We start from the raw sequence: 14,097 nt of genomic DNA on the forward strand, positions 1-14,097 counted from the left end.
TAGTGTAGTAAATAAATTGAACCTGAAAATGAGGTGCATGTCAATGGATAGTTAAAGATAAATGCACAAGCAAAGAAGTTCCATGATTTCTTTACATCAAATTTTCTTTCTTTCTCTCTCTAGGTTTTAATAGAAAAGGACTGGATCTCTTTTGGACACAAATTTTCTGACAGGTAGATCATTCTCATTGGCCAAAGCAAAATTTTGCAGATTTGTCAATTAGTGATTTGTATCCATTTTCTCAGTGAATTTAACTATAAGTATGTTATTAACAAAGGCTTAGTGTTTTATATTAACATTTACATTTGTATGTATTTTTATTAATCTAATACCATATTTTCTCACATACAACAATCCTTTTCCCAGAAACCACCTGCTGGAAGTTGGAGTGCTCATTATATGCAAGTAATACAGTAAGAGCAGGTTTTGCCATTTACTGTTAAAACTGCAGGAAGCCACAGGGAGCAGAACAATGAGCAGGCTTGGCTCCCTAACTGCTGCTACAAAGTTACTATAAGGAAAGATCTCTTTTCCTTCATTTTGCCTGTCAAAAAGATATAGCAAGGCTGCTTGTATGCAAGAAATATGGTAACGTGTGAAAGTCTAATGCCTAAACATTACTGTAGCATTGATGGAACTCTTGACAACAAGTAAGCCAATTTTGCAATAGGCAATGCATCTTGCATTATCTTACTTATTTGAATACCTACAGGATAATTGTTTCCATATAGGAATTCTGAACTCTATGGCTTTCAAGAGCTACATGACAATAGAGGAAATAGATAAGTAAGCAATTAAGGTTCTTAAAGACATGGCAGATATTCTTACTCTTGCTCTTTGAAATGACAAGGAAAGTAGAGCAGTGCTTTTAATGAGAATTTGGTGCTCAACAAGTGTGATCACTTTAAATACAGTTGTACATGTGTAGAGTTTACAAATCTAAATGTATAAAACTTCTTTAGCCGTTCCAAGTATATGAAGCTCTAAATGTGCTCTAGGCTAAATAAATGGTCTGTTCTGTTTCCTTTAGAATGTACTAATGAACTGTTACAAATAAGTTAACTCTCAGGTCCTGGTGATGAGCTCCATATTAAGTTAGACATTTAAAACTCATTATCAGTTCTGTAAATTCCTAATTTCTTTCTCTTGTATTGTTGAGAACAGTGGTTGTCCACCTATGGTACTTGAAATGATAATCTCACTGAGGTTTCCTAGCTTATTCCAAACTGGTAGTCTCTAAACATATTGTATTAAAATTGGAAATGTAAAGGAGCTAGTACTGTGTTTCTTTTTTAATTGCAGTTCTGTAGCAAATGATAGTTATATTTTGTGACACTGAAAACCCCAGATAAAAAGAGAGACTGATTTCAACAGATGTAAATGAATGAGGCACACTTTTACTCAAAAGCTTATTTAGTTTCCCTTGAACTACATAAGATACAATTAAATTTTAAAGTTGAAAACAAAAATGTCAGGTGTATGCTGCAGTGGATTCTTGTTCTGTTGTTTGGGCCTCCTTGCCCCAGGGTTCCAAGGTGTGTTGCCCCACAGTGTCCTTCCAGATCTTGACTCGCCTTGAATGGAGTTGCAGTGTAGGTGCATCTTACTGAAATTAATGCATATTTTCTGTCTAGACAAATTTATGAGGATTTTGTTTACCCTTTTACTTTCTCTGATTTTCTTTATGGAACTCTATTGTAGATGTTGTCAATTGGATGGGGACCTGAAGGAAATCTCACCAGTGTTCACCCAGTTTTTAGAATGTGTGTGGAATCTGACAGAGCAATTTCCACAAGCCTTTGAATACAACGAGGCTTTTCTTCTTCAGATTCATGAACATGTTCATTCATGCCAGTTTGGAAATTTCCTTGGAAACTGCCAAAAAGAGCGAGAAGAACTCAGGTAAGCTGACTTGATTGTAAACATTCTTTATTTGCTCCATTTAAATAAGAACTTCTTTACATCTTCATCTTGGACTCTGAATAAAAGCAAGTGGACATGATTTATAATATCGAAAAATGGTTCAATTGCTCTGGGAAACAGCAAGTGTTCTCAGGCTTTTAGAGGCTGAAAACTTTTTTCTAACTCTGAGGGGAAAAGTTACAACAATATTTCATAAGGGAGGGGGCATTCAAGGCCTTCCAGATGTCTTGTATCTTCCCCAAAAATGTTGTGGTTTTTTTTTTTCTTCAGTTTTAACTTATTTTTGAAAAAATGTAAGTCATATTGTTTACTTTCTGGTTCAGAATTGTTCCCTGTTTAACAAGTCCTAATATTATTGTCAAATAATTGAAGTTGTCATGGAATTATAGAAAATTAGGGTTGGGAAGGGACCTCAGGAGGCCATCTAGTCCAACCCCATGCTCAAAGCAGGACCATCCCCAACTGGATCATTCTACCCAATGCTTTGTTAAGCCGGGCCTTAAAAACATCCAAGAATAGAGATTCTACCACCTCTCTAGGTAACCCGTTCCAGTTCTCTCCCTCCTAGCAAGAGAGTTTTTCCTAATACCCAACCTAAACATCCCTGGCTGCAACTTGAGACCATTGCTCCATGTTCTGTCATCTGTCACCACTGAGAACAGTCTAGGTCCATCCTCTTTAGAACCACCCTTCAGGTAGTTAAAGGCTGCTATTAAATCCCCCCTTGGTTTTCTCTTCTACAGACTAAGTAAACCCAGTTTCCTCAGCCCGTCCCCATAAGTCATGTGCCCTACCCCCCTCACCATTTCTGTTGCCCTCTTCTGAACTGTCTCCCACTTGTCCACATCCTTTCTGTAGTGGGGGACAGGTCCAAAACTAGACACAGTACTCCAGATGTGGCCTCACCAGTGCTGAATAGAGGGGAAGAATCATTTCCCTCAATATGCTGTTGGCCTTCTTGGCAACAAGGGCACACCGCTGACTCATCCATCTTATTGTCCACTGTAACCCCCAGGTCCTTCTCTGCAGAGCCACTGCTTAGCCAGTCAGCCCTCAGCCTGTACTGGTGCATGGGATTCTTCCGTCAGAAGTGCAGGACTTTGCACTTGTCCTTGTTGAATCTCTTGAGATTTCTTTTGGCCCAATCCTCCAATTTGTCAAGGTCACTCTGAATCCAACCCCCTGCTCTCCACTCTGAATCCTAGACCTACTATACCCCCAGTGTGGTGTCACCTGCAAACTTGCTTATGGCGCAGTCCATCCCATCTTCCAGATTGTTAAATGAAGATATTGAACACAACTGAACCCTGAGGCACTCCACTTGATACTGCCTGTCAACTAGACATCGAGCCATTGATTACTACCCATTGAGCCTGATGATCTAGCCAGCTTTCTGTCCATTCGTCCAATCCATACTTGCTCAGTTTGCTTGCAAGAATGCTGTGGGAGACTTTATTAGAAATCTTGCTGAAATTGAGGTATATTTTGTCCACTGCTTTCACTGCATCCACAGAGCCAGTTATTTCATTATAGAAGGCAGTCTGGTTGGTCAGGCATGACTTTCCCTTAGTGAGTTCATGCTGACTGTTCCTGATCACTTTTTTTCTCCTCCAAATACTTAGAAATGGATTCTTTGAAGACCTACTCCATGATTTTTCTGAGAACAAGGTGAGGCTGATTGGTCTGTAGTTCCCTGGATCCTCCTTCTTCCCTTTCTTAAAGACTGGCGCTGTGTTTTTTTCCTTTTTTGAATCATCTGGGACCTCTCCCTGATTGCCATGAGCTTTCAAAGATAATGGCCAGCAGCTCTGCAACTGTATCAGCCAACTCCCTCAGCACACTCGGATGCATTGCATCCGGCTCCATGGACTTGTACACATCCAACTTTTCTAAATAGTCCCTAACTTATTGATTCACCACTGAGGGCTGCTCACCTTCTCCCCAGCCCACTATGCAGTTCCTGGCAAGAATTGAGACCTACAAGGACAGTTTCAGAAATTCTGTTATCCCAAGAATACTCGGTGCCTGGACAGTGCACAGGCAGTAATCTGGGAGCTGACTGCCTGTGAAGCCTGAGGTAAAAAAGGCATCGAGTACTCCGGCCTTTTCCTCCTCCATCTGTCACTGGGTTGCCTCCCCCATTCAGTAAGAGACCCACACTTTCCCTAACCTTCTTGTTCCTCTTGTCAGTCACTTCTTGGTTTGTGGGGAGGATATCCTAGATTCCAGTTGCAAAACCTTCCTGTAAACACAATTTGGTGCTGAAAAATGCATTTGTGTTTTCAACTGTAAAGACACCACTCATTGTCTCCAGAAAATCAGTTTGAGAATATAACTACTAATTAAATCAGTTGCTGCATCCAGACGAGTATGAATGTGCGATATGTGGTGCTACAGATCTATGTGCGCCAGCATACACTGCACATGCAGGTGTTCCCAAAGCTGCTACCTTGCAGCGTAGGGGCTTTTTTTTTTGATCCCAGGAGATGCTGGGGTGAAAAAAAATGCGTCCAAAAAAACTGGAGTGGTGCAAGTGGCAGCAGAGCGTGCCGCCCAAAACCGGATCCTGGCCAGCTGGAGCCACACTCCAGCTACTGGCCAAGGTTATTGCTGTGGCTGCAGCCCTGGGAGGACCCTAGGTAAGGCTGCTGGGGCCAGCACAATTGCTGGCCCTAGCCTCTTCTACCCAACTTGGGGTAACCTGCTACGTACCAGAGTGCATGTGGCCTCGGTATTCCCTGGGGAAAGCAAACATCTGCATTTTTCCGGATGTGCCCACTATGCAATTCCTGGCAAGAATTGAGACCTACAAGGACAGTTTCAGAAATTCTGTTATCCCAAGAATACTCGGTGCCTGGACACCTGGGTAAAAGGGAAGATGGGTGGATAGGATAAATGGATGTAGGTTCAGGCAAAATTTATGACCATGTTTTATTAATTATAAAGGTAAAAGGCAGCACTCCCAACTTGAATGTATTGGTTTGAGGGAGAGCTGAGTTTTAAGACCAAAAGCAAGCACTTAAATTTTTACTGCAGTCAGATTGATTTTTACACTTCTGCTTGTTTTAAGATTGAGAGAGAAGACTTACTCTTTGTGGCCATTTCTCTTGGATGAACAAAAGAAGTATCTAAATCCTCTATACAATCCAGATTTGTCTCAGAAGCATACCCTTTTGGAGCCAAACACTGTGTCCCTCAATTTTAAGTAAGTTTTCTTAGGTACAATATCTTGTTTCACTTCTGTCAAGTCTGGCTTGTTTAAAACTCCAGTGGATTTTGTGCACGCAGGTTTTGGAGAAATATGTATCATCAGTTTGATCGCACTATGCATCCCAGGCAGTCAGTATTTAATCTCATTATGGACATGAGTGAACAAAATAAACAGTTGGAGAAAGACATGAAAGAGCTAGAAGCTGTAAGTATTATGAAACTTATTCTGCTGTGATTTGAGTAACATTTATATTCATAATATTTTAATAATTATACCAGTTTCATTACTATATAACCTAGCACTCTTACTGCCTTGCATTTTTAATATTTATAATGCATCCGATTTTGGTGTTTATATTAGTGTACTGTATGATATGGAGGAGTAAGCCTGATCTAAATGTTCTCCTCTAGGGGGGAAAAAAAACACCTTGAACCTTCCCCACTATATTTTACAGTTAGAAGGAAAAGTGTCATGTTACAAGAGCAGTTCAGTATTGGTTTGATTGTATCCCAGATGGCTATTCTCTGGCTAGACCCCCATAATTAAATTAGACTAGGGTCGCACAGTATTATCCTCTAAGGAGGCCAAAAATGTTTTAATTACTTGAGCCACAATTGGAAAGGCATCAGGCTCCCCTTTCCATTATTTTCTCCCATCTTTCAGTCAAACTCACCAGGCACCTAAGGTGTGATGATCTATTAAAAGCAGATAATGAAATCATGCTCTGCCTCCTGTACTTTCCTGGTTCCTCTCTTGTTCCACCAGGTCCATGAAGTAATAGTAAATGGGGATAGAGGGTGTATGGAAAGATGTCTTTTGAACATGCAGCTAAAATGTGTATGGGTGCAGTCCTTTAAGTTTGTCATCTTATTTTAATACAAACTCATGAAGCAGGACATATTTTGATTCTAAAAAGCTTAGATAGATAAAAATAAGGTTTTCATCATCTTAATTACTATAAAATTTGAAATGCAAATTTTGCAAAATTTTTCAGACACTTGAACCTAAACTATTTTCCTCCTATGGAAAGTGAAGCTTCTGAACAAGAATGCCATCAAGCTAATCCCTGCAAAATATTTATCCAGATCAAAAGAACCTCTTCTTTAAAGCTTGTAGATTGTCTTCTGAAACCTTTAACTATTACCCCAAGTATGATTGTGAACTTCCTTATTTTCGTTCCGTGTATGAGTTTCCTTAAAAATAATTTAATCTGAATCTTGACCTGCTACTTGTTATACTTGCTCTGAAAGCGTGCTCCAGAACTAGGATGGATTGCAAACACTTTGGAGTCTAGAAATAGAACTTAAAAGGTTGATCATAAATTGGAGAGATGGGCTGTATGCAAAAAAGGAAATTCAACAAAGATTTTGTGGCTGCCTACAAATTCATTAGGGGGACGCAGCAAGGGATTGGAGATGCTCTGTTCACCAGGGCACCTCTTGGGGGTAACAAGGAACAATGGTCACAAACTGACAGAGAGCAGATTTAGGCTAGATAGCAGGAAAAACTTCATGGTAAGGGTGGCCAAAATTGGGAATAGGCTTCCAATGGAGGTGGTGCTCTCTCCTACTTTGCGGGTTTTCAAGAGAAGGCTGGATAAGCATCTGGCTGGGGTCACCTGACCCCAGCACTCTTTCCTGCCCAGGGCAGGGGGTCGGACTCGATGATCTGTTGAGGTCCCTTCTGACCCTACTGATTATGAATAAAAGGCAGAGAGAGTCTTGAAGAATGATGCATTGCAAAGTGATTTATTTAATTTACTATCCAGTGGATCCACATTGTTCTTCAGACATATCCGTATCTTCATCCACATTGTTTTCTCCCAATAAGCAGTTTTCATTATGATGTTTCATTCTTGCAGTTAGGCCCTGCATCTCCTTCTTGCACTGCTTCCACTTGACACGTTTTCCTTTTTTACCCAGGGAAGGAACTTCTTCAAAATATTCCCAGATAGGGTCTGTCTTACACCCAGAAGCCATGACAGTTTTTCTGTGGCAAAAGTGTGGGGGAATATAGGAAGCTGCATGTGTACTACTGAATAATGTCTTCCCTTTTTCTTTCCGGTCCGCTCCACTTCCTCCTTCATTCTAAATACCCAGCATAAGAGCTAAACAATTTTAAAGTTCCACTCTGTGGTCCCCACACCGAACTTTACCAAGATATTGTTCAAAAGAGCAAACTGGCCAGCTAGAACATAGCTTTGGACAAGCTATGTCTAAAGTGTTGATTTAATTCACTTGCTTTTTAATTTTTAATCTTTAAATATGTTATTCACTGAAATGATGTAACAGTACTAAGAAAAAATGTTAACAATTGCTGTTGTTTCAGAAAATAAAAGTGAGAAATAAGCAACAGAATGCAGTCCTCACCAAGGAACCATTACAGTCTGTGCATCCTACACTCAAAACTCAGTGCTTTAAGAAGGAGCAACCTCTGTTACCTGCGAATGATGCCATTCGAACTATAGAGGGCAGCAACACAGCAGACAATCGCTACAGTGAATATATGGAGGAGTTCTCAAAAGCTGAACCTGCTGTTGTGAGCTTGGAGTATGGAGTGGCAAGGATGACCTGCTAACTGAAACATGGAGCTGTGCTCCTTTTTTTCCTAGACAGACTGAAATGCAAGGCAGATTATTGTGAAGATGATCTGTTGCAGCATGACCAAAACCAAATTTGTATAATGGTGAGCTTTGTTTTTGTAGAATAGAACAGCATGCTGGTTGTTAAGTGTTTGCTGTTCTCTGAGAAATCATTACTAGAATTTAGCAGTATTTTTTTTTTTTTTTAAAGGGGCATTTGGTTATTCATAGTAACTTAAAATTAAGGAGCAGTATGTGTTTGGATTTAACAAGTCAGTTTGCACTAGATTACCTAAAACAGCAATGATACTTTGATATGTTCCTGGCAGCCAAACACAGATGGTTTCACAAGCTACTCTTGGGTGATCAAAGAAACTTGACAAACCTGCTATTTTAGGCACTGAAGCTGTACGTGTGCGCGTGTGTGTGTATATATATAGTATACAATATAAATATGTATCCACCCTATTTAATTTGTCATACACTGCTAACTTTCGATGTTTAAAGTGCCATGAAAAAACTTCAGTATATTTCAGACTATAATAGTTGGCCTTAAATCTGTCAAATCAGTAGCCTTCTAGTCCTTGACTATTGCAGCCTGTAACATGAATCTGTTTACACTGGTATTTGCTTGAATTGTTCTTTCCTTAAAACCAGTTCAGACTTAAATGTAACAAGCCTAAACAGTTACATGCAGTCAGCAAATTAAGCTATAAAATGTTAGATCTTCTATCAGTAACCACTGATGATTATTCCTCATTTTCCTATGCCTTTATCGTATAAATTGTAATACGCTATGTTAACTGATTAAGTTTCCAGAGTGAGACTTAGTTTAAGTGAGACTAATTTGCATACAGTTCTTGATGTTGTTGTGGCAAAGTGAGTATCGTGGGCAGCAGTACAACATGTAAATGGTAAAATTGGAGAAGTTTTTTTCTTGTATAGTATTCTGCTAATTTAAACAGTGGTCAAGTTCCCTTTGGAGACCTGTCCTGAAATTTGCAACAGTGTATGATGCTCTGTGTTTGAACATTGGAATGAGAAGTTTGAGGAGCAGAATTTACTAATTTGTATAGACTTTCAAACAGCCTTTTTTCCCCCTTTCATCTGCCCAGAATTCTGATTTCTGTCATCTCGTGAGAAGTTAAATACCTCTCTCGTACAGGTTAAACCTGTACAAGAGATGTATTTATTATATACAGAGTACCCTTTTAAATCGAATGAGCTTCACAAAACAGCACAGCCCCTCTTGTCCAAAACCTGCAAAAAGACAGACTTTTTAGATAATTGAAGAGAGGGGCAAAAACTGTTTCTGGCCTCAAAGTGAGGAGCACATGAACAAGCCAGGTGTACAGAGCAGCTGATTTTTTTTTTTTTTTAAAGGTCACTATTTGGAACGCAGCCTTTCAGAAGTCATATCCCTTGGGAAGCCAGTTAATACTTTCATTTGGAAAAATGAAAAACCTGAGTTCAGTACAAAACCTGAGATAAAACTAATCTTTAACAGGAAAGTTTGAGAAGGATTATACTGTGCATTTCACCTGGTGCTAAAGAAAACCTTTCCCTAGGTTCTTTGCTAGCTTCCACTAAAAGAAAGGGATTTTGGCTGAGTATGAACAGAGTCCGATTACTTCTCTACTCTTCTTTTTTGCCCAAGTCAAAGAAGTAAAATTGGCTTTGAAAAAAGTCATAGTAAAGTGTGAGCACTTAATGCTTACACAGAGGTATAGTCAACAAAAGGTATTAAATTCCTTAGTTGGTGGTAGATTAATGCCACTAGCTTTACACTTCTGGCTGCAGGTGAAAGAGTTTAGTCTCATATCATCCCTAAAATCTATTTTGATAAAATTGCCAGCATGGCCCACAATTGGCAGGGTCTATCTCTGTCCTAAATGAGATCCAGAGCTGTATTAACCAGGGCAGTACGAGTTATGATCAGGTCACATTGGCAAAGCTGTATGAGGATATCTGTCTGCCCACACCTAGCCAGAGTGTTACTCAGTTGTCCATTTCATTCACTAAAGAAAAAATACCTGTGTACATACACCCCTATCTATAAGGCAGGGTTTGTCAAAATTTTCACCCAAATACCTTTCAAATGTTCATAGTAGCTCAGTAAAATATATCGACAGAGCTATACTGCATGTTCTCCCTTCCCCACTTCAAGCATTGCGGTGGAGTTTATATATTTGCACTATGGTGTCTTACAGGTCTGCAGTAAAGGAAGGTTTTTTTGTGCCTTGTTCTGTCATACTGGCTTTGGCAGCTTGGTCCTGTAGTTTGTTTTTTTTTTTCTTCAAATGATCTTGACCTATCACACATGCACACAACATAGGTTTAGCACTGAAAACAAACAGGATTAGCGTTATCACATGCTTGTCTGGCTTTTATTGTGGTGTGCCATGTACTTTGCTTGTCATGTTTGTTGTTAATGGACTCTAAAGGTTGTATTAATCTGTTTGCCAGTCTTGTGGCATGTGTATATTTTACTTCAGAGCTTTAAATACATGCATACTCAGATGTCTGTCAAGGAGTAAACCTGTTCTCTTCTTTGGGATGCAGAAATCACTCATCGGTTCTTCTTGACTTTTTTTCTCCCAAGGGGGCGTTGTTGAGCATGAAAGGGATCAGCAAGACACTATTTTAGATCCTAGGGCGTAGGCATTGTAAGCTGAATGAGAAGATTGTGAAAAACTACCTGCTCAGGCAAAAATCTGCTTGCCCTATAACCTTGTTCTGTTCCAAACAAACTGCTCTCCTTAAATGAGGAAGAGAATTTTACAAGGCTGCTTTGAACAAGTCACCTTGCTTGGCTCGAACAGTCTTTCTGAAGGCCTGCCAACTCGGCCCCCAAGGTCACCAGTGAAAGAAGTTCATGCAGAGAGTCTGCTGTCCATCTTTCTCTTGCTGTTAAGGTTTATGCCAAAATCAGGAAGTCACCTGTAGCGAAGTAAGTAAAAAATGGCAAAATAAGGTCCAACCTAAATTTTGGCACTACTGTCAGGACTCAACCATTTAGCTTGCTGGGGCTATGCAGTGTCCTTCAGAAAGGTTAAGAAGGAATTGATTATTTAATTCTAGTTAGGTAGAGGGCTAGAGTATAAGTTTACTGGAAGGAGCAAGGGGAAAAAATAATTTCACTAGCTTATAATATTCAAGAAGATGGGTGTTTTTGTTACTAATAGAAATGCTATATCAAAGGAAAGAAATATAATGAAAGGTAGATAGTGTACCTCGAGTTGTTATAGAGTACTTGAACTGTCTCTTTCAGTCTCTTTAGTTCTGTGTCGGTTTTGGACTTCGGTATGTTCCAGGTATTGGAAAGGTGCTGTGGCAAGCCCTGCTTCATGGAGCTACTGCATCTAGAGCGTGTCAAATTTTGAAGACACATTTGGTGAGTTTTTTAGTAGGGATTTGGAGTTTCTTGTGAGCTAAGTATGTTTCAGTCGTGCTTTGGATATTCTAGAATAAATGAACTGAGACCAAACTAGTGCTATTTTGTCAACCCATCTGCCTGTTTAAAAACAAAACAAACGTATTTTCTAGCATGGAAAAATTATTTAAGTTGTCACATGAACTGAAGAACAAAGTGTAATTTTTACCCCCAAGAAAGGTGTATAGATGGGGGTTAATTATTGTGGGGATGTCCTCTTTAATACCATTCTAAATGCCCAACTGTTCTGTTTTGTCGGACAACTGCCAAATCAGCATACTAAGAAAATTAATTAAGCAACACTGAGCTGAGCTTGTGCATTTTTCCACACATGTCCAATTACTAGTGACCTAAATCTAGGGTGAAAGCTGTCTGAAGTCTAGCCTGTCCATTTACAGAGAAATCTACAAAAGCATCCCTTTAACCAAGCTTCCTGTCACCATATTTTACATAGAAGTGTAAAATTTATTTCAGCAACAAAACTAAAATTGGAGTAGGAGAGATGCTGTTCCCTTATCTATGCAGATTCTACTGTGCGTGTGTAACGTAGTAAGTTCTTGAAGGACATGCTTAAGTATCATTTTCAGCACCAGCTGTTTTTGAATGCCTCTTTATCACACTGTCACAGTAGCACATACATAAAGCTCTGAGATAACTTATGACTCTGAAACTAATACATTGTTAAAAGCACATAATAGATGCAGAGTTGTTACAAAGGCCCCTGCAGCTGTCTTATCAAGAGGGAACAGGGCCAGAAAAGCTGTGTTTATCCACTGCCCTCTCAAGAAAAGTGTCATAAACAATTGAAGAAATGTTATGTAACTTTTTTTTTTTAATGAATGCTATGGAAGTTTGCTGGCCCCTATACAATCTGAAGTCCATCCTCCCAAACAAGTACAGCATGGGCTGAAAGAACTACCAGTATGTTTTCTCACGTGACTTTTATTCTGACTTGTGCAGTGAATTGTTGCTCACTCTTAACTTGACTAGAGCTCCAGGAGGGTTTGGCTGCTCTAGTCAAGATTTTGGGCCTGTAGGGATGTCTGTATTCAGGTCTGCACCAAGGGAAAAGCATGAACCCACAGGACAGTCCTGACCCACAGGACTGCTCTACTGCCATTAGTAAAGCAGAGTGCTGCTGAAAGCATTATTTGTTGTGGTGCTTGCTAACTGTATCCTTGAGGCACAGCAGCTATCCCAGTGCATTAAGACTACAGTTATGCAGCTATCCCTCTCCATTACTCAAAAAGCTTTTTCTAATGACACAGTAGCATTGGTTTAATGACTGTTCCATTTGGCTTGTTTTAAATGTCTACATATAAAATTGTGCTACCTTAAGTTGTGATGTTGCTCTAATTTAAAGTGGTTTCAACTTCTTTTACATGGCTCAATCTTAAGAAAAGCCTTAGTCAGGTTGTCTGCTACACTCTTTCTCCCCACGTCTCACACATGCACCCTTTTAAAAGCAGGACCATGCTGGACCATGACATGTAATGTGGGTAAGGGAAGGAACTGCCAAGTGAGTTGAGGAGAAGGTACTTGTGGGGTCTGGAAGCAAACCTCAGAGCATTCCCGGAATGATTCCATCAAACACTTGCACTTGAATAGTTCTGTAGTTTGTCCTTGGATGTCACGTACCACATTGGTAGGGAGTTATCTTTTCATCTGCTAGCTTTTTGAGTAGGAAATAATTTACCTTGATATTTTTTGATGGTGGCAGCATGGGAAATGGCATAGGACTTTCTGTAATCTTGTTTAATCTACCACTATTCAGGTCATTTATACAACAGGCATAAGGAGATGGGATTACAATTTTGACCCTTGCTAGAAGTCTCTTGTATCTTCACAGAGCTGACATGCATGTATTTACTGCTGCCTTGTATCTCCACATAGAGCTTTGCCAAGTGCTTTTCTTTTAAATAGGTTGGCAGGTGATCTTGGTAAATATTCTGTGCGTGTCCCCCACTGGTGTGCCCCTCCCCCCCCCAAGCATTTTTATTGCTTGAGCAGCAACCCTGATTGGGTGGGTTGTTCCATCTGTTTCAGATTGATCTCAATGGTTTGTCCTGACAACCGCTTTGTCGGTAGTTTCTCTAAGAAAACGGGTTAAGTTCTCAGGGATCTTACCCAGAACTAGTAAACTTGAAAAACATTACTTCAACCTTTTCCTTTCAGGGTTTTTCTTTTTCTTTGGTGTACAGAAACTAGTGCCTCTCTAAACTTTCTCTTTATTAAATAAGTTTATCACACTTCAATTAAAAATGTGGCTATTTTAAGGAGACTCAGAGTGGTAGTAGAAGAGAGAACTTTGCATAATAGACTATCTTTGAAAATAGTTTGGCTGTTGTATTAATCCATAACTATTTATTGCTTTGTATATTTACATTCTGTAAAAGTAACTTACCTCTAGGCTGGATTCATGCTTTGATGTATATTGCTGGCGGGGAAAGAAACCTTTAGCAAGTAGAATTTTGTAATGTGTATTTTACTTGTATATGTTTTGAAAATTGAAATAAAGTTTTATCTTAACCTTGCAAATCTGACCGTTGAGTTGATTTGCTTCCAAGCCTGCAAATAATGGCACTGAGTAGTCTCTGGAACAAAATGTAATGTTTTTATGGGAAGGCCATATCAGAAGATATGGAAGAGGACAGCAATGCACAAGCCATTCTGCAGTCTACGTATCCATTTTATTGTTGAATTCAACAACTTGTAGGTTCAGGAGACTTAAATGGAGATAGCTCACTTTGCAACAGAGCTGGTATCTTGGCCAAGCCTGTTTTAAGCAGAGGCAGGGTAACCTAGTGAACTGAATCCATCTTCAAGAAAAGAGTGCTCTTCAGTGCTTGCTTCCTGAACATCCCAGTGATTGTGTAAGGCAGGGGTGTGCAAAATATAGCGCACGGGCTGGATCCAGCCTGCCAACTGACTAGATCTGGCCTGCAGCTA

General features: G+C 39.7%; 1 protein-coding gene across 1 annotated transcript in view; it reads left to right on the top strand.

Annotated features, from left to right (window-relative positions):
* The window catches only part of MTMR6 (myotubularin related protein 6), a 41,341-nt gene extending 27,655 nt beyond the window's left edge, over positions 1 to 13,686 (top strand). Inside the window, exons 10-14 of the mRNA XM_006274422.4 lie at positions 124 to 173; positions 1,702 to 1,902; positions 4,994 to 5,128; positions 5,212 to 5,338; positions 7,463 to 13,686. Coding sequence (XP_006274484.1) covers positions 124 to 173; positions 1,702 to 1,902; positions 4,994 to 5,128; positions 5,212 to 5,338; positions 7,463 to 7,711 — 762 coding nt within the window. The 3' untranslated portion in view covers positions 7,712 to 13,686. The remainder of the gene's footprint in view (positions 1 to 123; positions 174 to 1,701; positions 1,903 to 4,993; positions 5,129 to 5,211; positions 5,339 to 7,462) is intronic.
* Positions 13,687 to 14,097: the final 411 nt, after the last annotated feature.

This window comes from Alligator mississippiensis, chromosome 1 (genome assembly GCF_030867095.1).
Source record: "Alligator mississippiensis isolate rAllMis1 chromosome 1, rAllMis1, whole genome shotgun sequence".
Taxonomy (NCBI): domain Eukaryota; kingdom Metazoa; phylum Chordata; order Crocodylia; family Alligatoridae; genus Alligator; species Alligator mississippiensis.